Source organism: Myodes glareolus, chromosome 16 (assembly GCF_982192425.1).
Source record: "Myodes glareolus chromosome 16, mMyoGla1.1, whole genome shotgun sequence".
NCBI classification, from domain to species: domain Eukaryota; kingdom Metazoa; phylum Chordata; class Mammalia; order Rodentia; family Cricetidae; genus Myodes; species Myodes glareolus.
In genome coordinates, this window is record NC_142041.1 from 28,453,471 (window position 1) to 28,478,546 (window position 25,076).

Consider the following 25,076-nt stretch of genomic DNA (forward strand, 5'->3'; position numbering starts at 1 on the left):
AGGTGTATGTGTACACACACACTAAGGCACAAACACATGTGTACACACCCCACTTAAACTTATTTCCCATCCAATAAGTGGTTGTGTATAAAAATAGATGATCCTTTTGGGTCCAAGGCTGGATGGGCTAGCTGCTGGTGAATGGGCACCTGCCAAGCCTTCCAAGCATACACTCCTAGCTCCACTCCGGAGGTCCTATAGTAAATGCCCTGGTTGTTTTAGTAGCACGTAGCTTGTATTACTTGTGAATTATACAGAAGGCTTTTGCTTTGAATCAGTTTACAAAGAATCTTAAATTATTTAGTATCTCCATGATGAGGACCTGAACCTCATGCAGCAGCCAGGGTTCCGCTTGAGAAAAACAGTCCTTGGTTAGGTAGTTAGACATCATGCCTAAAAGGGAATGAGACACCAATTTCTCTGCTTCCCCCAAGTTCTCAGACAGGGTGTTCCACCCCACGGTTTGAAAAGATGGCATGTTAGCCTAGTATGTATTGGGGGTGGGGCTCCCATCAGTGATTCTGAACCACGCAGCTGTCCTCACAGTAATAGGCGGGAGGGCTTTTAGCACAGCAGCATGGCCCAAGCCTTCATTCATATCTACAGAAAAAGGTACACCCCCATTTACAGCTGAAGACTTTCCACAGCTTCTAACAAACACATCTGTACCCTGCCCCACCCCCGCCACTGCCGCCAGCATCTTCCTAGTTCAAGCCACTGCAGTGTTCATCCTACTTGGTGACATCAGCTCCCTCTGCAAAGCCAGGCGCCCAGTGTCTGGCTGTAAACCATGAGGCCTTCAGGAGACTCTGTATTTCGATTAGGATTCTTTGGTAGCCTCTCTCTCTTTTGTGTAAGTAGCACCCGGAGCTCATGGTGTATCAGAAGTGTGGTGATTGTTTACACTTTGTCTGTGGTAGACATTTTCACTTTAGAACATGAGTGTTTTCTTACTTATATTTCTCCTGAATCCTCTCTCCCTAAAGTACACTGAATATCGAATACCCTTTGCCCTACTCCCCAACTGTTTTCACTTGCCAATCTTGCTCCACCTGCCTTTATCCCTTTCACCTGTATCATGTGTGCTGCACGCACTCAAGCGTGTGCGCGTGCGCGCACCCACAAACACACACACACACCAGCTCCCCATCTCATTCTCATCCAAATACAACCACTTATTTTTTGAGGATGCACTGGACAGCAGTTTGAAGACATAATGTTTCACCCCGATACCGTAGCAGGAATCCCCTAAGAGTGGTTGTATCCTCTTACATAATAATAATAGGCTCATCACGACCAAAACAATCCAGTGCCACAGTCACATTACATAATAGATGGTCTGTATTCTGATTTTCCTCTTGTCCCCAAAATGTCTGCATTGCATTTATTTATAGGTGAAGAGGATAATCAAGGATCCACTCCAAGAGCCAGAGCCCTGTTTTGACACTTGAGTCTCCTTTAGGCTGCAACAGCTTCCCCGCCTTTCTTCTTCCTGCATGTGTGCAAGCCTGTGTGTGTGTGTGTGTGTGTGTGTGTGTGTGAGAGAGAGAGAGAGAGAGAGACAGAGACAGAGACAGAGACAGAGACAGAAACAGAGAAACAAGGACAGAGAGGGACAGAAAAAGACAGTGTGTGTGTGTGTGTGTGTGTGTGTGTGTGCATACATGTGTGGGTGTATACGTGTGTGGGTGTGAGAGACAGAGACAGAAACAGAGACAAGGACAGAGAGAGACAAAAAGAAACAGACTCTGTGTGTATGTGTGTGGGTGTGAGAGAGAGAGAAACAGAGAGGCACACAGAGAGGCAGAGACAGAAACAGAGACAAGGACAGAGAGAGACAGACTGTGTGTATGTGTGTGTATACAAGAGACAGAAAGACAGAGACAGAAAGAGAGACAGGGACAAAGAGACAGACTGTGTGTATGTGTGTGTGTGTGTGTACGAGAGACAGGGAGACAGAGACAGAAAGAGAGACAGGGACAGAGAGGCAGACTGTGTGTGTGTGTGTGTGTGTGTGTGTGTGTGTGTGTGTGTGTGTACGAGAGACGGGGAGACAGAGACAGAAAGAGAGACAGGGACAGAGAGACAGACTTTGAGAGAGACAGACAGACAGACAGACAGACAGTCAGAGACAGAGAGACAAGGACAGAGAGAGAGACAGAGAAGAGAGTGAGAGAGAGCACCCAGGGCCTTGAGAAGCAAGCGCTCTTGCCACACTTCCCAATAGATGTCTTGCAGTTCTGTAATTTAAAAAAAAAAACTTCATTTCTTCAAACAGTCCTGATTCTTCCTAGTGGAAGCTATTTTAGAGCCAATTCCTGAGGCCTGGGCTGGCTCCCCCTTGCTGTACTGGGACTCACTACTCCTAAGGGTTTTTCCAGGGAACTGAGCTTGAAGAGAGAACTTTACAATATAATAAAAATGTCTAAACTGAGCACGAGAGACTTGCTGCTAGTCGCCCAGCCTGTATTCGTCAAAGCAATCGATTTCATGGAAAACAACAGAATCCATGAAAAGGCAGGAGAATGTTCTAGACAGAAGGGGAAAAAAAGACTCAAGTAAGCACGCAAAATGCCACACAGCGTGAGTGCAGCTCAGATCCTGGATTCTGAATATGAGAAGGGAATTTTGAGGGAATTACAGACATGTTCGATGATAACAAATTTAACAATCCTTTTCACACATGTGGTAAAGACACCACAGTGGTCTCAGAGAATATTGCTCTGTACTCCAGGAGTAAGGTATTCTGATGTATGTAAGCTAATTTAGAGCCAAGAGGTGGCATGTGTACACACGTGTGCACGTATGAGCATGTGAGACCATGGAGATGGAGACTTGGGATCATGCCAGCCCTCCTCCACATGGCTTTGCTGTGCCTTCAGATTCCAGGGGTTGATCAAATTCTTCCAGTTGAACGGTTTTACTTTTTCAAATACATACAACTTTTGTCTGATTCCAGAGGCAAGAATCACACAGGAAGGTGCCGTGCAGAGCTCCTGTCCCTGACCGGGGTCCGTCCATGCTATCTGTGTTCTCCTTATAGCTGATCTTTTATTTATACTTTTAAAAAGATTACTATTTATCTCTCAAGTGTTTCCCAAGGGCAGATGTGTGTTCCATCCCTTTCTCTTCCTTCTTTCACGAGAGGGCATGTTCTCCGACAGCTTGCTGCCCCGACTCTGGTTTTCCCCTTTCACCGAGTTCCACCAACCTCACGGTTTCCTCACTGTAGAGTGGCATCCCCTATTCTTTCCATAGATGCATAGCACTTCTCGGTGTGGCTGCACCAGAGCCCACACAGCCAACCCTGCGCATGTATGCCTAGATCAGCTCCAGGCATCAGGTATAACGCTGGCCATATGTACACATAGGCCAATGTACTGCTGAGAAGTGGGATTTTGGGGTCAAAGAAAGCACATCTATAGTTGCACTAAAATATAAAGCTTCGTTGAGTGGATGAGAAAACTAATGAATGCACTTGATTAAGAAGAGCAGAGAGTAAAAGGCTAATATCTAAATGGGGATATAAAACAATTAGGGTAAATAAATGTCTTTGTGAGCGAGCTGGTGGAAGGCCCTTCTGGCACTGCCGGCTCTTATCCAGCCATTTTCATTTTCTCGCCTAAAGAAAGAGTTTTTCTTTGCTTTGTAAATTAAACACAGAGTTAATTATAAAATCATGAAGGCTTGGATCTGAAATTAAAACCACCCCGTGCGGGCTCCTCGTTTGAACAATAAGGAAACCAGGAGCCAGAATGAGGGAGGAACAAACAGAAAGATTAAGAAAACAATCAAATCCAGTTCAGTTCTGTTCATTTCAACGGACACTGACTCAAATGCTTGCTTTGCACTGTGGCATGGCTCTTGTTTTTCTTCTCCATCAGCAGCCAAGAGCCCCGGTCACGGTGCCTGCCTCTGGTCCCTGAGAGGTGACCGTCACAGTGACATCTTCTACAGTCTTTCTGCGAGTGGGTTTTGTTTCTTCCTTGGCACCCCAGGACATTCACATGTAGTCACCAGGATGAACTGGATGTGGGGGGGGAGGGCTCAGCCTGGCTGTGCGTCCTCTGCCCGATGCGGTGGGCAATCGTGCTTGACAAGGATTATCTGAAATTACATAATCTGTCATGGGTAGCCTTCTGCTTTGGTTTTTAGCAGGCCACATGGAGATGAATATAGAGTTAGCCCAGCCCAGCCATGAACTTGGGGGTGAACCTGGGCAAGCCCTTCTTTCTGGTCCTGAGAATATAAAATGAAGATTAGGACAAGCCCCAAATGCCACGTAGATGAATGGGCCTATGACATCGTTTTCTCTTTCTGTGTCAATGCAGACATAACTAGTTGATGTTGGCACACTCGCTCCTTACTTCCTTAATCTCTTTCCTTCAGCAGACAAGCAGCCCACTGCTGATACTACCTAAGTTCAAGCTGATTTACTATACTTGGTGTGAAGAATTATTTAGTGTTAGCATAGAGAACAGAAGGCTCCCAGTTAGATTTTTATTGAGATAAGGGGTTTACTTAGCACAAGAATGTCCACATATTGCGGAAACCTGCAGCCCTATTCCTTAGGTCACTTCTGTTATCTTTCTGTGCCATTGCCCTTCCCTGGAAAGATCCACTCACTCTTCTAATCATTCTATAGTACCCATTTCTGGTGCACAGATAAAAGTCAGGCTCCTTCTATAATCATTTATTTTCACATTAAGACTTGATGGGTAGAGGGTTTTCACTCTTGGGGTCCCCATGTTCCAGTCACATTCCTCCATGAGACTCAAACCCTGGGTTTCCCAGGCTTTGCCACCAGTCATTTCTCAACTTTGCCAAAATCTGTATTATTAACTTGTGTATTATTTTCAATTAAGCTAATTCATTATTTTATTTCAGTCCTTTAATGAGAAAACTGGTATCATTTACCTACATGAGAATGTAAATGTAATGAAATGGGAACCGCCCATAAATTTGCAAAGCCAAACCGAAGTTCATCTGGAATTGTGGGGTGCCTGATCATTGGTATATCTACAATATAACCAACTAGTTCTACTTTCCTGTGGATTTGGGGGCTCCCTCTCCCACCTGGGAAGTTGGTTCCTGATCATCTTCTTGAATGCCTTCCATAACAGGGAAGCTATTCAGTACTTGGTGAAATTTTGATTTGTTCTTGAATCTTTTATTGTTGAAAGTTACTTCTTCACACTGATTTGAATGATCCCCTATGAAAAGGTTATTTATTGATTCTAGCTTTGGCTCTGGGATACACACACACACACACACACACACACACACACACTCACACAAACACACCCAAAAAGTTTGCTTCCTCTGAATTCACTTTGGTAACAAGTGTTTGAGGACTAATCATTGTTGGAAAAGAATATTCTTGGTGTCGCACAAAGAAACACACAAGCAAAGTGAAAATAACCCAGCAAGGCAATTTCCTTTTGCAAAAACATTATGCCATGACCCAAGCCAGGCTAGCAAGACACTGGATAAGGGAGTTCACATGGTTTTTATTTTAACCCAGGTAGTGACTGGGTCTCATCCAATTGGTAGGAGTGATAACTCATAATCTAATGTGATTGGTTAATTCCTAATCTGCACAAAAAGGAAGGGTGTGACACCAAGTCAAGTCAGGAGTGCCCTGGGTTGGGTAAACAGGCGCACACACGGGAGTTTCACAGATGAGTGAAGTCTGTATAATATTGGCTCTTAGCGGGAGAGCCGCCTTGGATAGGGAAATACTTGTTTCTTACTTCATGACGTGTGTGTTTGTCCCATTCTGCAGTCTTTCAAAGGTAGAAAGGGCGCACTGTGCTGTCACGTGGTGAAGCCACTTGATGGGTTGTAGTTGGGGGCACCCTTGGCCTGACAATTATTCTGGAAGCTTCTTTCTGGGGATTGAGCACCTCATCTCCTTTGGGAAGTAGAAGAAGCCCATGACAGGACAAGAGAAGAGGCCTGACAGAGGATGGGGTGAAGGCGCAAGGTAGAAGCAGACAGACAGGGGCTTGCGGCTTGTGGGCCTCCAAGCCCTCACCCTTTTTCTCCCTGGAAGATCCCTGCCCACCCAGCCTCCACCTTGATCTCAGCCCTGATTAGGGCAGTGCCTGTTCTTTGAAGTCGCACTGTGGAAGCTGAGGCCCAGTAGGTGCTGGTGGGCTGCAGGCTGGCACACAGCTTCACAGTAGGGCTCAGAGCCTCTTGCAGCCTCTCCAGGTCTCCAGTCCCGGCCCCACAAAGATGACCTCCCCATTCACGGACAGTGTCTTTGAGTCTTTTCCCTTGATTCCACCACCCTCTCTCCAAAGTGAAAGAAGCAAGCCTCTGTGACCTGAAGTTTTTCATAGAGACTCTATTTCTGGCCTGTGGGAGAGGCTGGGCTCACAGGGCTGAATTAGATCCTAGATGGTAACCTCTTTGGGAGCCTAAGTGTTACTGGGACCTGGACTGTAAAGTTCCTGATGACCCCTAGCCTCTGACCTCTGACCTATAGTCCTTCTAAGACCTCTGGATTAGTGTGTCTCATCCTCTTCAGAACTCTTCCTCCAGGCCCAGTCCCCTCTCAGCCCCTTTCCTTGCTTCTTGGCTCTCTTCCGTGTGAGTTTCTGTCCAGTGGAAGGTACAGGGGTGTTTTCCCTCCCTCGCCTCTCCTCCACTGGAAGCTCTCAAAGAGCCCACAGGGTATGAGAAATGGGGGCCTGGCTGCCCGCCACTGCTCCCACAGCACTTACGGCAAGGGCAAGAGCAGCACTGGGAAAGCAGAGAGGACTTCCTGGAGGAGGTGTCTGTGAGTGGGCCTCCTCAGATGTGTAGGAGCTTGTCTAACGAGCTGGGAGGGGCCTGGCGACACTGCATCCTCTCCTTGCGCGCCAGACTGGAGCTCGGGCCCCAATGCCTCTTCTCTCGCGGGTGTGATTTCAACCGAGTGACTGATTAGAGGTGCTGAGGTGACACTAGGAGACATGATTTCCGCAGTGTGGCAATTAAAAGGTATTGGCTTCCCAGCTGTGATTGTGCAAGCATTCAGTTACCCCTAAAGACATCGGCGGAGAGCAAAGTGCGGAGGAGCTGAGAGCGCTGAGAGGCTTTGGATGCAGTTTGTTAATTTCCTGAGTTTGTCACCTGCACAGCTGTGAGGGGAAATAGAACATTTTACCAGAAGTGTAAGGGAAAATTAGAGACATACATCCTAATTGTACACAATTGGAAGAGCCATATAATCATTATTATTTTTGTAATTAAACAGCCTTTTATCCATCATGAGGGTAGGGTTTAGAAAGGCTGACTAAGAATGATGTCTCTGCCTGGTGAGGAAGGCCGGGGAAGGTCAGTGCTCAGACCTTCGAGTCTAGAAGCTGGGATTTACTGAGTAGTCTGCAGTTGAAGCCCCTGTTGCTGCAATCCCCACCATAGCCCTGCAACAGCAGTGTGCTACCCTGTCCTAAGAGGCTCCCAAAAGGGAGGTCTCTTGCCCCACGCCACAAGTGACAGAGAAGGCAGCACCCAGGCAGCTGTGTTTACTTTATGATCTTAGATCTTATTTACATAAAACAAAGGTGAAGAAAATGGAGGAATTTCTAGGATTCACAGCGTGTTACATAGCAGGACAGTTCTTAAAGAGCAAGGATTAAATTACTTTGCTATTTACTGTCTATAAAAAAATTAAAACTATTTCTTAAAGCTGGTGATAGGCAATTGGTTTTATTATTGTTATTATTAGAATATTGTATGCACTCTGTATACAGTTTCTATTTGACAACCAAGTCTCTGTGTGTGTGGGGGGGGGGGGGGTGGCGCGGGGGGGGTGAATGTATGTGGCGTGCACTCAAATCTGTGTGTTGGTGCCTATAGAGGCCAGAGATCGATAACAGATGTCTTCCTCAATCTCTCTCTACTTTATGTTTGGAGACAGGGCCTCTCACTGGCCCTGCAGCTCATCAATTGACTAGGCTGTCTGGGCAAGAGCTCCAGTCTCTACGACCCCGTGTCCTGGGTACTGCTGTGTGTGACATGCCTGCCTTCTGCATAGTTCCTGGGGGTCCCAGCTCAGGTCCTCAGGCCTACATGGCAAACACTTTACCCGCTTGGGCATCTCCCCAGTCCACCAGTAAAAGGCCTTTTTTAAAAAAGTATTTATAATGTTCAGGAATGGTAGTGCACACCTTGAATTCCAGAACGCAGGAGACAAAGGCAGGTGGATCTGTGAGTTAGAGGCCAGCCTGGTCTACAGAACAAGTTCCAGGACAGTCAGGGTTATATAAGAGAGACCTTGTCTAATAAAACCAAATATGTGTGTGTATACACACATATGTACATATACATGCATATATGTACATATTTATTATATATAAGGTACAATATTTTCTGATTACAGTTTCCCTACCCCCAACTTCTCCAATTCCCTTCACACCCAAATCTGTATCCTTTATTTCTCTCTCTCATCAGAATACAAGCAGGCAGCTAAAAACAGCAATAAAATAAAATAAGATGGAAAATTTTAAAATGGGACTAGAAAGAAACAAACTAACAGAAGAATAAAACCTGAAAAGGAAAATAAATTAATTAATTTAAAAAATGCCCACACAACACACTGTGAGATAAGGAACCTCAAAAAGATGCCACTGAGTTCATTTTGTGTTAGCCATCCGCTGCTGGTCCGTCTGTAAGATTTGTCCATGTACCTTGTGAGACTCCATTGGCGAACACTAATGTAGCCTCTGCTGTGGTTATCAGTTGAAGATAGGTTCTGGGTTAGGGATGGGGCGTGTGTCCAAATCCCTCCTTAGCACTGGAACTGCATCCGGTCCAGACCTGTGCAAACACTGCGCGTGCGGCCTCGGTCTCTGTGAGCTCAAGTGTGCACCGGTCCTGCTGTGTCTGGAAGTTCTTGTTTCCTAGAAGCCCTCCACCCCCTCTTGCTCCAACAGTTTTCCTGCCTCTTCTCCCACAAGGTCCCCTGAGCCCTGAGGGGACGGATTTGCTAGAGACATCCTCTTTAGAACTGAGTGTCCCAAGTCTCTCGCTCAACACGTTGTCTGTCTGTGGGTAGCGTCTACTAATAACGGTGCTTCTCTAGTGATGACTGAGTCAGACACAGTTCTGGGAGCACAGGAGAATGTTGCCAGGAGTCATTTTATTGCTGCCTTTTATTGAGTAGTATTTAGATTTCCCCCAGGACCCTGGCCTTTCTAGTCTCAGGTTCTAGGTCACTCAAGCAATACCGAAGATGGATTCCTTCTCCTGAAGTGGGCTTTAAAGTCAATCAGATATTGGGTGGTTACTTCTATAAGCCTTGTACCCTATTGCACCAGTGTGTCGTATAGGCAGATCACCATTGTCAATCACCAGTGTGTCGTATAGGCAGATCACCATTGTCAATCAAAGGGTGTGTGACTGGATTGATGGTTACCTTGAGAGTACTCTTCAGTCCCGTGAACACTAATCAGTAGGGGTGACGACTCTAAGCAGGCACCAGCTTGACTCCTCTGTGTTCAATGAGTTACATAAGTGTCTTCAGCAATAGCGCCTTACCAACAGTTTGAGGAGAACATCTAATAACCTTAGCAATAGCCGAGTGAGAGACTTGGGGCCTCTTTAGCTAACAACTCAAAGAATCTTTTCTTTAAAAAAAAACAAAACTGCAGAGCTGGAGAGATAGTTCCGTGGTAGGAGTAGTTGCCTAATAACTATGAGACAATTAATTCTCAGCACTGAAAAAAAGGGATATAATTTTTATTTTCTGTCATTGAATTGGATCATCCAAGGGATTCAAACATGCACAAAGCATTGATGCTGTACCATATTTTCTAAGGAAATCTTATTCCTTTCTTTAATCTGCCCAGTGAGTCCTCATTTCCCACGCAAAGCATCCTGGTACACTGGAGGAAAAGCCTTGTTCTAAGAACAGAAGTACGGAGTCCTGCCCCTGCCCCTGTCCCTGCCCCTGTTGATATGTGCCTTTGACCACATCAGTTAACTCTCTGAGCTTCTATTTGGCCATCTATAAAGCCAGAGTATCCAAGTCAATTTCCCCTAGACCATAAAATTTGTGAAAATCAAAATTCGACTAAAGAGAGTATGGGAAGACCATTCAGTCAGTTAAGAGCTTGCCACGCAAAAAAAATGAGGGCCTGAGTTCAATCCCCTGCATCCGTATGAAAGTCATGCCAAACCTGTGCCTGTGACCCCCAGGGCCAGAGTCGGCCATGGAGGAAGACAGCCTCCTGGGGGTTTGCTGGCCAACCAGTCCAACCTAAACCGTGAGCTCCAGGTTCAGTGAGAGACCCTGTCTCAAAAAATGAGGAAAGTAATTGGGAAAGATGTTGATATTAGCCTCCGACCTCCACACGATCAGGCACATGTATACACACCCCCATGCATGTGTACACACACACATACACACACACACACACACACACGAACACACAACAATTATGAAAAATCTAATGTTTGAGGGAGGGTGCTGGGTTCTAGGAAGTAGCATGGCAGTCTGAGACGGGACTGGATGGGGAATGAAGTCCCTCTCCATGGTTTGCTGGCTGTTTGTTGCATGGCCATGTGCAAATAACTTAACCTCTGTGCACCTCAGTTGCCTCAAAAACTGCAGCGTATACTGGTAGCTACCTCAGAGGGTTGCTCTGGACTTCCAACAAGTAAGCATGTCCAGACTTTCCGGCATGCTTGCTCCCCCACCCGGGTTCTTCACACAGTGACTCTGAGGAGTCAAAGCATGGAAACACAATGCCAAGCTTTACTGTGGTCCCCAGGCAAGCTACTGCCCCTCCTCCAGCCTCAGTTTCTCCAAGAGGAAACAAAGACAACAGTGCCTCTCCTGGTTCCCTTTCAAATTGTTTCAAATTGTTTCGAGTTCCCACAGGGCCGGGAAGGGGGGGGGGAGTGAAGGCATGGCGAAAAATGGCTGTGAGGGTGAGGAGCATATGTTGAATGGCTGGGCATGTCTTAGCGATGAAAACGCAACTCCATTAGCAGGCAGGCAGAATGTGACTCCCCAGGTGGCTGCAGCCCAGACCCCTCTGACTCGGATTTAATACCTGTGCAGAGCACCCCAAAGGCCTCTGTGGGAACCTGGCTTCGAGCAGAATTCACCAGCATGCCAGACATTCATTCTCCCTCATGAAATTGGGGACACTTTGCAGCCACTCTGCACCACACGAATCTCACGACATTGATGTTGAAGCACATAGTGTCCAAACAGGCTTGCCCCTGGGCTTGGGAGCAACCGTGACCTGGCACAGCCCCTAAGTGGCCCTGAGTTACCAGTGCACACGCCCGGTGTTTTTGTATGTGTCCTGGCACCGGTCACAAACACTGTTTTGTCAGAAGCTTCCTGAGAAAGTTGTGTTGCATTCAGTTGGGCTGAAAGGGACCCACGATGACAAATACCTCCCTCATTTAATTACAGGCACAGTCGGCAAACCCACTGCAAAAGATTAAACCTAGTGAAGAAAAGAGCAAGCCTCCCTCATCCCTTCTCCCCTCCCACATGGCACAAGTTGCCTCCCAAGCTCTTAGCAACTGTGGCCACCCCTGCTGACCCCATCCCCTAGAGAGGGTTCATCTCTGCAGAAGAACTCGGTTCAGGAGCCCCAGACCAGGTTTTTTAAAAAAGGGGGGCGGGGAATTGCATTCAGACAAGAATTCCTCGGTGGCTTGGAATCTAATAAAGATGGTGAGGTTGGGAGATGTGTTTATCCGCAGAGAAGTGAGGTACAAGGCAATTGTCTAACTAAATCAGATCAAAAAACCACCCACTCCCTCAAAACCACAAGCCCCATCGTTCTCTTAAGCTGTCAGGTAGGGGATAGCACAACTCTATGGCTGCCGGGAACCTTTGAAATCTCTGGTCCAACCCATCATTTCAGAGATGAGAAGGGCAGCAGCTTCACGGGCCCGACGATTCACCCTTCCCTCCTCTCGGGGACCGGGAAACCGGTCTTTGATTTCTTGTGTGTCCTTGAGGTTTCTTCATTATCCACTTGTGTCTCCATTTGGGGCTTCACTGCTAAAGCCATGGGCCGCTCCACATACAGATCCTAAACTCTCGCAAAATTCCCACTGCCTCACAGCTCCTGTCGCAGAGAACACTCCCCACATCTTCCTGGGCCACTCTGCTGGTTACCGGAACAATCCACACCCACCATGAAAACGCCTATGTTTGAGAGATAAACTCCCCTCCGAGTAGCCCTAGAACATCCCGTCTCCTCCAAGTTCCACCAGATCTCCAGGATGGAGCAAGCCCTAGGTCATGGCTAGCCTCTGCTCGAGGCTCAAGGCTCTGTACTGGACTGCAGAAGGAGATGCAAAAAAGGCATCTGAAGATCAGCTCCACATCTCCCTCCCTGACCTTGTGCCATTTATGTCACATGGGTTACAGCATCACCATTTGGAAAATACCTGCTACCTTGGGTGATGCATCTCAACTTACTGACTCCAGGTCTGCCATGAAGATGCCTTAGACGGCTCCCATCACGACTAGCCACCCGAGTGGGTGCATCTCCATCCACCCGCTAGGCAATCCATTCACTGCCTGACGAGTTTTGCTCTTGAGCACATTAGAGAATGGATTTGTCTGTGGGTGTATGGAGTGGGAGGATCAAAGCCGTTCTGCACAGAGATTGCCCAGCCTCCCCTCCCCCACCCAGTGCTGACAGACTCACCCCAAGCTCCACCTCACTCCTCCCAACCACCCAGGGGGACAGTGGGCCTCTGTACCTGCACAGCTTTGCTGCAGCACGTCCGCTCCACGATGGATTAGACTCCCGGGGACTGGAAGGCAGCAGGATGACTCAGTAGGTAAAGGTGCGTGCCAGCAGCCTGACCTGAGTTCAACCCCAGAGACTTAAGATTTGACTTTTGACCTCTGTACTCATGCCATGATACCTCCCCACATACATAATAAGATGAAAGAAAGAAAGGAAGGAAGGAAGGAAGAAAGAAAGAAAAAAAGAAAGGAAGAAAGAAAGAAGTTACAATAAACCCTTCCTTAAGTTGCTTTAGTCAAATATTTGTTGTTTTTTGTTTGTTTGTTTGTTTTGTTTTTGTTTTTTGATCAAGTAACCAAGAAGTCAAGTAACTAACACAGGCCCCACACTTCTGCATACAACTTTCATAACCATGGTCAGGTTTTTTTTTCTTTATTTATTGTGTTAAAATATACATTGCATAAACTTACTATATTAATAGTTCAAAGAGAATGCAATGTCATTAAGTACATTCAATACTATTGAGTCAACACCACTCTCTAATGCTAGAGCATTCTAATCTCTTCCAAAGCATGCCCTCCACCCTGAGCAGGGGCTCCCTAGTCTATCTTCACCCTATCCCCTCACTGCTGATGACCTCTGATCTGCTTCTTGGCAAATTCTGAGCCTCTAACTCCATTTCCCAGCCTATGAGAGTAGAGAAACACATATACATACATACACAAATATATGCATATACAGATACATACATATACACACAGACGTACATACACACATATATAAATACATACAGGCTAGCATATAAATACATACAAAAATACATACATATATGCTCACAGTCACAGATACAGACAGACACACATACACACATGGACAAATACATACATATACACATACAAATACACACACATACATGAACACACCAGACTTCGGACTTGTCATTTCGGACATTAGAACGCATCACTAAACTTTGCTCAGTAACAATTGTCTGAGAGATCATCAGATGTTTCCTCTATTCCCTATAATCTGAGTTAGAGACCCCTTGCTTACATGGTCAGGGAATTGGAAAATGGTGTCTCCACCTCCAGCTACCTATCACCAGGGCAACCAGAAGGCCTTTTCCCTTCAATCTCACATGTCCTTCTACATTCAAAAGGATAACAAATTCCTAGAAAAGTGCTGGAGAGAGGGAGCCAGAGTGCAATGCATTCTGGAAAATGAGTTTTTATGGTCAGAAAAGAAGCGGCACTGCAGCAGTGCATGATGGGAACTTAACATCCTATGTTGATCCAGAGTAATAGAAAATCAGGTATGGAGGGCAGGCAATGATGTCACCTTGCTACTATAGACCAGCATAAGGTGAGCACCTATTAGACATCAAAATTTGCTTAAATCCTTACCCTTCAGGTTCATATTCCCAGGTGAAATGTAAATAGGCAGCAAATAGCCAGGGACTCCAGTGTCTGTCTCTCCCAACAAGCCGAATGTGGAAAGCATGGTTTTGCTTTAGGGTGGATACCAAAAACACTTCTGAAAAAGCATCAGAGAGAGCCATAGCAAGCAGAGAAGAGTCCACTTCTGAAAACAACCGACTACAGGGTAAAGAAGAAAACTTTAGAACGCCTCTTGCTATTCTCAACCATACTCAAAGCACACAGAGAATTCTCATACCCACCCAGCACAGTCTTCCAGAAATAGGAAGCTTGAGATGAGAGTGGAGAGCGAGGGGATATGACCATAAAACACTGATAGGAAACTAGAAATATCAATACTAATAAAAATGTGTTGGTCAATAAAGCTCCAAGCTGAAGTCCTGGGTGGCAGCAGGGGCTGCGTAGCTGTCAGTCACAGCACAGCCAGAGAGCTGCAGCATCCAACAGTGTCTCCGAAATACTAAGACAAACAAGGAACTCAGATAATGCCAGGTACTGGCTGGGTTGTGTCAAGGAGTCCATGTGCCCCACTGTGAGGGCTGTGGATATTACAGCCACATTACCAGAAAACGGCAGAAGTTAATATGCCCAGACCCTGAAATAAGACCATAGGATAAGCCAGTTGGCACTCGGGAGGCCAGGGCCAGAGGATCAGGAGTTAAAGGCTAGTTTCTCCCTGTCTCACAGACAAACAAAATATAGGAAGGATAAAAAGAAATGTTCTTCTACCACTCTGAGGACAAGGACCAAGAACTGAAATCACAAGAGAAAATAGAGCAGATTAGGATTTAGAAAATAAAAAGATGATGCAGGGGACCAGGTATTCCAGAGAAGAGACAAGGATGTGGATGGATATTATATAAGAGGCAGACATAATTTGACGCATACACTATTTTATATATATATATACATACATAATAAAATGTACAAAAATCTCAGTATATAAATAATAAATATATTATATACAATGCAAAGTATTTAAAATACAGTATATTCTATTCACACGTTCTGAGTTAGAAGACTAAAATGCACAAATCGGAGGGTTTCTTATATCCCAGACCAAGCTGAGAAGGCCACACCCAGCTCTATATTGGCAAGTTTTTTTTAATTCCAAGAACAAAGAAAGACAATCTTTCAGGCACACACAGGCACAGAAAACTTGGTACCTACAAGTAAAGACAGATCAGGCTTGCCCCGCTTCCTTCTCTGCCTCATGCTGTACTTCCAAAGAGAAGGGATAGCCCAGGAATTTTATACCCAGCTGTTTGTCCTTGTGTCGAGGCGACAGAGGGTCAGGTCAGCTCAGGGTATCAAGGTCAGGATATCAAAAGGTGTTCCTTCAGGCTGACACTGGGATAAGGTGAATTCATACTACCAGAACAGCAATAAAAACATAGCTATGCTCTAAAGGGAACATGGGAAGCATAAAGAGAGCAAGAGAGCCGATGAGACAAGACATGGAAGATCAAGTGCTTATTACAGTAATAAGTATTTATGTCTAAACATCTAGGCACTTGGTACTGCCCAGAAGCATCTATCTATTTATCTGTCTGTCTGTATGTATGTGATATGCATAGATGAATATAATAATCTTGATAGAGCATAAATAGAAGGAGGCTCAAAGCTGTGATAGGCAACTATGAGCAATAAGTTAATAGGGGCAATGCTATAACAACTATCAAGCAAGATACAGCACAAGAAGCAGTAAATGACAGAGGCTTCTTTTGCCTTCATAAATATTTCAGCTCTTGGTGCAGCCCATGAATATCTATTAAGTACCTGCTGTTCACACTAGGCAAGGATATGCATGGCTGAAAAATAAAGATACATTTGTGATGAACGTTTATGCTCAAAACAACATAGAATCAAAGGCAACAAAAGCCAGACCTGTTGAGATGCAAGGAGGTGGTGGGAGACAATGGAGAGGAACGGACCAAGCCTCTCAGCTTTGATAGATCAAGTAAACAAACACGCGAACCATACAATAGTAACATAATTAGGCTGGTTGTATCTATTATTCATTAGTAGTCTAATAAAGAATTCTGTAGCTTCCACCCAGAGATTGAATCATTTTTCCTAGCCTCTGTGGAACTTTTACCAAAGTTGATTCTATAAAAGGCCACCGAACCAGATTTCAACACATTCCCAAAGCAGGTTCTGTATGGGCCAAAGTCTCAAAACAATTGCAGGGAAACTAGATGAAGTAATCTATGAATTAAAATTTAAAATCCTCTCTTTGGTAAGTCTGTGGTTTGGGATTATCTGGAAACTTCCATCACAGTCTGTTCAGAAACTAATTTGGTTGAGAGAAATAAGGCCGAAGGACCAAAAATATAGGCCTTCAAGTTAGGACGCTGATGCTAGAAGTCCCGGCGTTGCCAGAGGGTGGGGAATGCCTGGGGATCACCCAGGAGCAGATGGGCAGTGTCAAGCCAAGAGTGAGCAGTGCTGTTGAGTGTTCTTTAGACCCGAGTTCAAATTCTGCTTCCATCTTTCCTTGGCTTTGATGGATGTCTCAGTTTGCACCACCTTTGACTAGCTGTCTGCTTATTCCGGACCATGTCCCTGAGCCTATCAGGGCTTCTCAGCCCTCTCTGGGCATACTCTTCCCTGAACTGTTTTATTTTAAGATTCCTTCTATTTTATGAGTACCGGTGTGTTGCCAGCGCATATGTATGTGCGCCGTGTGTGTGCAGCATACATGGAGGTAAGAAGAGGGTGTCAGATCTCAGGAACTGGAGTTACAGATAGTTGTGAACTGCCATGTGGCTGCTGGGAACCCAATCTTAGGGTAAAGGCAACAAATGATCTTAACCTTTGAGCTGTCTCTTCAGCAGCATCTACCCTCTAAAAAGAAAAAGAAAAAAAAAGCCCAGCGTGTTTTTAAATACTACTACGACTTGGCCTTTCTGTCCAGAGGGTCTGATTTACTTGGTTTGAACCAAGTTGCTCAGTGCATGGCTAAGATAAAGAACCCCATACATGGTTTCTAGTTTCTGAAATTCTGTGGTACTATGAGACCCCCCTACAGCCTTCCCATGGAAGAAAGTTTTAGGACACTAAAGCCCATGAAACAGTAATGCAATCCAATCAAAGTGTGTATTATCTCAAATGGTGCAGAAAATGCCAGCTCCAGTTAATATTTTGCACCCAACATGATTTAGACCTGGGGCATACATTGTACTCCAAGACCATTGTAAACACAATGGACCATTTATTCACTGAACAGTAACCACTGTAATTACCTACAGGGCAAACATATGAGGTTATTCGAGCAACAATTAATTGTGGGCCTGGAACTAATGGGACACTAACAGTAAAGCATCAACCAGAGCACAAACCAGAGATCACATCAGAAGACTAATATTTCCCAACGTGTATCAGACAAGTGTCTTGAGGGATGTGGTGGGCATGCGTGATGTCCCAGGTCCTGAGGTAGTCACCCCCAGATTTTTTTCTGATAGCTTCTTCACTGGTGAGAGCAGAAGACTTACCACAGCCTTCTAATCTTAAGAGGAAAGCTGTGAATACTACATTGAACGAGACTGGACGCAGCTGCTGTTTCTTGTGTTCCCTGTGGGACCCATGTGTCAATGTGTCACCTGCAAGAAGGTGTACAGACCGTGTTTGGGTTGTAGGGAGTTCTTTGTGAATCTGATAAAAGTCATGGGGTCATGGGGTGTTTTTTTGAAAAAAAAAAAAAAACCCTGTGTGTATCTGTATGTACTGAAATGCCCACGCAAGTCTTTCCTGCAGTGTGTGGAAGGGTTCACAGACAATGGTTCTCTCTGTTCTCACCGCATAGCTCAGCCTCTGTGTGTACCTCCCAATATGGCGTCTCATTTCTTCTTATGCCAGGCTTTCTGGTGTGGGGAGCCCGAGGAATAAAGATGTTTCCGTGTGTCTAGCTGGAATTCCACTCCATGGAGAGTCTTCCCTCTGGTCCTGAGTTTCTCTACAATTTTTTAAATAGCCATACTTCTTTATCCTTACCGATCTTGGAATATCTTTTCAGCCTTAGGGCTTCTATTGATGTGAAGAGACACCATAACCATGACAACTCTTATAAAGGAAAGCACTTAATTGGGGCTGGCTTACAGTTCCGAGGTTTAATCCCTTGTCATCAAGGCAGGAAGCATGGTGGCGCATAGGGAGACATGGTGTGGAAAAGTAGTGAGAGTTCTACATCTGGATCCTCAGGCAGCAGGAAGAGGCAGACAGGGGCCCTGGCTTGAGCTTCTGAACCCTCAAAGCCCACCCCCAGTGCTACACCTGCTCCAACAAGACCACCTCTCCTAGTAGTGACACTGGCTGGTGACCAAGCATTCAAATCTATGAGCCTATAGGGGCCATTCCTCTTTAACCACTGCAGAGACCTTAGAAGTTGGTTTTCTAGGTGTTGTCTAACCCCATATGGAGGTCATTAGGTTCTTGCACGGTCAGCTCCAATGGGTAGGGTCTGTGGGGGCTGCAGAGTGGATGTAGGACTTCCAGGGACCTTAGGGAGTAGCTATATGCTCTCTGATCCAGACCAAGGAGAAGGACAGAGCTTCACCATCTTCCCTGGAGCCCTGGGGAGAATTGGTAAAAGCCGCAGTAAAGACATTCCATCCGCAGCTCAAGGGACCTGGATGTCGTCCCTTGGCTGCTGAACCGCGGCTCACATATATCAGAATTAGCGCTACTGCTGGGACACACGAAGGCTCAGAGGAAGCTCTCAGCAGCAAGCAAGCTTGCTCCAGCCGTCCGTTCGGTATCAAAGATTAAATGAAACAAAAAGAGGAAGGAAGAAGGAACAGAGCAGCCATGGAGGAATTCTTTCAGAACCCCAGAGTAGGAGAGACCTTTCTAAATATCACGCAAAGTCTAACAAAGCAAATGAGAATAAAGAGAATTTCAACCATGGATCAAATTTTTTTTTCTTTAAATATTTTTAGTGCATTTGAGTGGGGGAGCATTCGTGTGTGTGTGTGTGTGTGTGCGCGCACACACACACACACAAGCACATGCAGATACATGTATGTGAAAGCCTGATTCTCTTCTTCTACCATGCGATCCTAGGGAATCCAACTTTGTCAAGCTTGGTGGGAAGCGCCTTTACTCACTGAGCCATCTCCCTGGCCCCCAAAACCATTTCTATGTGGAAAAGACTATGAATGACAGCAAAAGACAAAGTACAAACTATTAGTAAATGGAAAAATAGGGACCTCTATCACTTCTTTAATATGAAAGATCACTTTTTTTTTTTTAACAGACAGACAAGGAAGGGTAAGAGTCAAATTGGAAAAGGGACAAAGGATAAGAGTCCTTTCCATCCAGAGAGGAACTACAAATTGCTCTCAGACCTTGGAGGAGACTCAACCTCCGTCCCCGGGAGCTAAATGCAAATGAGAAGGGCACCCAGATGCAGCCCTCCTACCTTCTCACTGCCAGGATCAAAAGGGTTGATGCCACCCTCCATGAATGAGGCTGGGGAGGAGAGCAGAGATCAGAGGGAGCGTTAGGAAGCGATGACATTTAAGCTGGACAGATAATTAAAATCCAATTTAACAACTTACTGGCACTTAAAAGAAAGCGAGAAAATGATAAAGGGAAGGGTGGACAGATCTGACTACCGGGTGTAAATTAAAATACCATGTAAGGACAAACAACATGAGGTTTGCGGCAGCCACGGCAGGCCAAGTCTGAAGGCTATACACTTTTAACATCTTCTCTAAATTCAATTATAAAGCACCGGAGCCCCACTCAGAGAGGAAGGTATGCAAAAGTACTTCCTAAAATAGGACCCACCTCCTGGGAACCACCCATAAGGGCTCAACAGTGTATGTAACCGTGACTGTAACCGGAACCCATTTCTGTGATAGCTCATTATACAACCGCATGGAAAAATGGTGTGCATTCCCTGTTGACAAGAACGTAGTGACTCTGGACCTTTAATTATCTCTGACTAGCCGATATGCAAAACAGACGGAATATTTTCAGATTATTTAAATATGAAGATATTGAAGGTTTGCGGCCTTATTTGTTTATTTCATTATTTTATTTTTGAAACAGAACCTCATGCAGCCCAGGCTGGCCTCAGAGTCATTATGTGGCAGAGGGTAATCTCAAATTTCTGACCCTCCACCTCCTGAGTGCTGGGATTGCAGGCATGCTGCCATTAATACATCACTGGGGATAGAGCCCACGGCTTCATGCGCGCTAGCTAGTCAAGCACGCTACCAACTGCGCCCCATGCCCAGGTCTCTTTACCTGAAAGCATTTACATCACAGACTATCTTATGGAAATACCCTGAAATACACATGAAAGGCTATGCACGAAGACACCCCCGTGACAATGATGACAGATTCAAAGACTATTCAAAAAACTGGTGTGTTCACATGCCAGACAATGATGGTGAAAATAAAACGCTGAGAGATTATCAGGCTGGATGTCCCCTTGCTTAAATGGAAACTGTTCATTTGTGTATAGAGAATAACCTAACAAGAGTCGTGCAAACCAAAAGCACCGTTCAGAGAAAGTTCTGGAATGAAATAGGTCACAGTATTAATGGTTCCATTTCTTTGAGGAGGTGTAGCTCGCTGGTCCATCCAACCCCTTTCTCCTTACCTTACATTCTTACATCTTCTAGTCAGGACTGCTCTTCCAAAGGACCAGAGTTTGGTTTCCAGTTCACATTTGCCTGTAACTCTAGCTCCAGGGCATCTGACGCCCTCTTCTGGCAATCTCAGGCACCTGCACCTATACAAAGATTCACACCATGCACACAATTAAAGGAAACATCTTGTCCCAAGTGAGAAATAGCTGCCAGGAAGGACTGGGTGCAAAGCCCCAATAAAAGTGTCCTTTTTCATTTTCTCAGCTTTCCTTTGCCGCCACCACGCCTGTTCTTGCGGACAAGAAGAAGTACCCATATTTCTTCCGGACGGTGCCCTCTGACAACGCAGTGAACCCGGCCATCCTGAAGCTGCTGAAGCACTTCCGATGGCGGCGCGTGGGCACACTCACGCAGGACGTGCAGCGCTTCTCCGAGGTACTTCCGACCCACATTTTAAGAGGATTTCACTATGACATTTCCATACATAAGTGTCATTGTATCTAGCTCCAGTAACCTACCTGTCCCTCCTTCCTCTCCCAAACTGTCCCCGTAGTTTCTCACACCATTACCCTCCCTTGTTCCCTCTCCCGTTTTCCATCACATTCTCTGCCCCCTTTATTCCTAACTCCCATTCCTAACTTTCTCACCCTCGTTCCTTTTATTTAGTATTCATCCATCTAGAACTCTTCTCAACATACACCGTTAAGCCCAAATGACTTCAGACCATATATGAATAATGTTGTTTTTCGTTTGCTCTGTAATGGGTCCTGGAGACCTTGATTGAACTCCTGTTTAATAGGGTGGTGTGTACACTCAGATGGGTGCATTGTAGCTCGTGGAATCAGACCGCTGGGGGTGTTCACAGCCTTGTACCTCACAGTCACCTCAGGCCTACGTGTACATGTTAACAGTGTTTTTCTAAAAGTAGAGTTATGGGCTATTAAAACTGAGAGGAACTGACTTCCAGGACGTCTGGTCCGCTTTCAGGACGGTTTGAAGACTGTCATCTGTGCCCCTCCTTATCAGTAGTGGGCGATGGCCCTCCGTGCAGTGTGGAGGTCTGCCCCTTTCTCTTTCTATCATCTCCTCTGCCTCCTTCTAGTCTCCTTCCGATCAAGTCATCGGGGAGGCTTAGAAACCCCAGAGAAGCATCCTGTGGACCATGAGTCCCCGAAGGTTACACTCCTGAGTCAGGGACTAGCGGAGCTTAAAAAGGGGCGTGACTAGGAGTCACAAGCTCGGCTTCAGCAGATTCCACAAAACCCTCTCCGAAGCTCTATCCCGATCCAGCAGTCACTCGATGGTTGCCTGTGAGAGCCCCCTCGCCGCCGCTATGAGATGTGTTTCCAGCCCCGCCCCCAGCAAATAAGGACAACAACCCCCACCCGGATGCCTCCCTGTGTGTGAACTGGCACTGAGATCTGTAAAATCCCGGCACAGAAAGGAGCTGGAAGTGCTTGGGAATGGAAGCGTTAGGCGGTGATCCAAGCCAGGCGTGCGTTCCCAGGCGAGCCCCTCAGTGGGGACCAAAGGGATGTTGACCTCCAGTGGGAACCACTCCCTGCCAATCCCTGAAGAGGCTGTTGCTGGCAGAGTCCTTTGTGGCACAGAGACAGGGCTCTCAGTGAGTGAGAAGCCCCGAAGTGATTCAGGGGTGCCTGCTCAAATCGCATCTTTGGCTGTGCGAGTCTAAGAAGTCCTTAGAGATGCCTCTTCTAATCTCTTTATTATGCAAAAGGGAAACTGAGGCCCACAGCAGGGAAGGCCAGTGTTCAAAGTTTCTAAGTAACTCCAAAGCCACAAAAGATTGTTCAAAGACCAACCAGGATGGGATAAAGGAATGTGCTCAGGTTGCCTAGCATGCAGCATGCCTGAAGCCCTCAATTCCTCTCCCTGAACCACATAAACTAGGCAATACACACCAGTAATCTCAGCACCAGGAAGGTAGAGGGAAAGCCACCAGCAATTTACAGAGCAAAATCAAGGTGTGCCTGGGATACATGAGACTCTCTAAAAAAAAAAAAAGAAGGAGAAGAAGAAGAAGAAGAAGGAGGAGGAGGAGGAGGAGGAGGAGGAGGAGGAGGAGGAGGAGGAGGAGGAAGGGAAGGAGAAAGGGAGGGAGAAGTTAAAGAGAGAAAAGGGACTGAATTTCTAAGTTTTGACCCCCTAGTTTAGACACCATTTCTTCTGCAGCCATAACTTCTGAAGTCAGTGGGAACAGCCAGTAGAGAGCCTCCAAGGTCTGAAACTCTTGGGCCTTGCTCAAGAGTGCTAATGACCAGCCTGGCTGTCCCACTGAGTGTTGTGATGATCCCTAAGCTCTCTCCAGGCCGCTGCCTTCCAATGCTATCATCACATCACTGACTCTCTCGCCTCCCTCCTAAGAAGCCTGCCCTGTATGGGGAGGTGGTGATGGTTCCCCTGTTTCAGATGAGAAAACTGAGGCTGGCAGGGGGCAGATGGCTTTGCCTGGTGTTCCAGCTGCTGGTCATTGTTTTTTCTATGATCCTGTCCTCCTTAGTGACACTGCCCTCCCTGGGATCAGGTGATGGCTGTCAGGGTCTCGGCATCTCAGTGGGAAGACCCTTTCTGGAGCACACAGGCTGTGACTTGGTGACATTGCTGGCAAGGACCCTTCTTGATTTAAACTCTCGGCCCAGCTGACTCCTCTCTGCCTGAGAACCTTGGCATCCTCACCAGGTGTCTGGACTGCACCTCTGGAGCACAGCTGCTGGACCCTGGCCAGGAGCTAACAGCTTCTCAGGAGTACAGAGGAAACTGGATTCTTTTTTTATGGAACCAGTCGATTGACAGCATCAAGTACTTTTGTTCCAGACAGTGCACTGGAAGGGACCTAAAGGGAAAAACAGCCTGAGGTTGGAGGGGTGAATCCCATAATTCATCACTGTGGCACTGGTACTATGGACCAGGTAGAGTCTGAGGGCCATCCCAGCCATGGCACAAACTGCTACTGCAAGCCGATGCTCCCTATTGTATGGCAATACAAACATCTACTTACCCCAGATGGGAAACCAATGACAGAGTGAGGATACTGCCAGAGCCCAGGTGATGAACCAAGGAGTGTATCTGGTTTGCTTAAAAGGTTATAGATAAGGGGTTACCTACCAGAGCAGAAACACTCAAAGGCAGCTACAATCACCAAAGTCCACCAGAGTGTGGGTGACAGCTAATGAGGGCTGGAAACTTGGAGCACACCGCGGCTTAACAGGTCAGAGTATCTTCTCCAGGTAGCTCAGTTGGCCAGAGCCTCTTCTAGGCAGGTCTGCTGGTCATTCCTCAGCAGTCCTTGTTTTTTATATATGCCTGGGGAGGGGAGGTGCTAGTGAGTCTGTTCAGTTTTAGGAACTTCCTGAAGGCTTTGAGTTGTTAGCTTTCATCCATGCGGGATGAAATATTCTGTCTCGCCTTAGGATATCCTGCGTCTTAAGGAGCTTTCCTCCAAGATGGACTGTTGCATCTCAGAGGAAATAGCTACACAGCAGTCCCCATGAGTCAAGGCTGGTGCCCAATTGCTCTGAGGCAGCTCTGGATCTCTCTCAGACAAGTGAATCTCTAGGTCCGGCTTTACAGGCTGAGTCCTCAGACGGTGCCCTTTTGAGGTTTCTCTCATGTGTGTCAGACTGAGAAACGTAGCAGAGACGACAAAAGATTTGTGGCTAGAAAGACTAAGTGTGCTGCAGCCATGCCCTCTCTAGGTTAGAAGCTGTAAAACTAAGAAAGGAATGACTCAATACCAGGCCAACTCGTCTGTAAGCCAGGCTTTGTGGGCAACACTGCGGCTCCACATGCTTGCTTCCACTTACAGATGCAGAGATTTCCTGGTGTAAAAGCAGATACCGCTCTGGAAGACAGAGGTACAGACTGCAAAAGAAACTTGAAAGGCCCCCATATAGGTGATGCTCACCCACTGCCCCAGGAATTCAGGAAGCAAGCTCTGGGGACTTATGCCTATTCAAAGAATGACAATGTGGTCACACTGTCTGCCAGACCCCGTTGCTCATGGGCATAACCCCAAGGTTATCAGCTGCAGTGGCTTCTTAGTTCTTGTTGCTCATTGCAATCTCCAGGAGAATTCTTCTTCTCCTGTGTCCCTCCCATGTATGTGTGTTATGTGTCCGTGTGTGGACGTGTGTGCATGCGGAAGCCAGCCGTCTATGCCAGGTGTCTCCCTCAACCACTCTTCACCTTGCTTTTGAAGCAGGGGCTGTCACTGAACCCAGAGCTTACAGACTCAGCTGGGTTGGCTGGCAGCAAGCGCAGGGATCCACTTGTCCCCATCTCCCTGCAGAGGGGTCGCAAGC

At 46.4% G+C, this 25,076-nt stretch overlaps 1 protein-coding gene across 1 annotated transcript in view; it reads left to right on the plus strand.

Moving 5' to 3' along the window:
• The window catches only part of Gabbr2 (gamma-aminobutyric acid type B receptor subunit 2), a 353,494-nt gene that overhangs the window by 127,236 nt on the left and 201,182 nt on the right, over positions 1-25,076 (plus strand). The window contains exon 3 of the mRNA XM_085677181.2: positions 21,019-21,189. Coding sequence (XP_085533307.1) covers positions 21,019-21,189 — 171 coding nt within the window. The remainder of the gene's footprint in view (positions 1-21,018; positions 21,190-25,076) is intronic.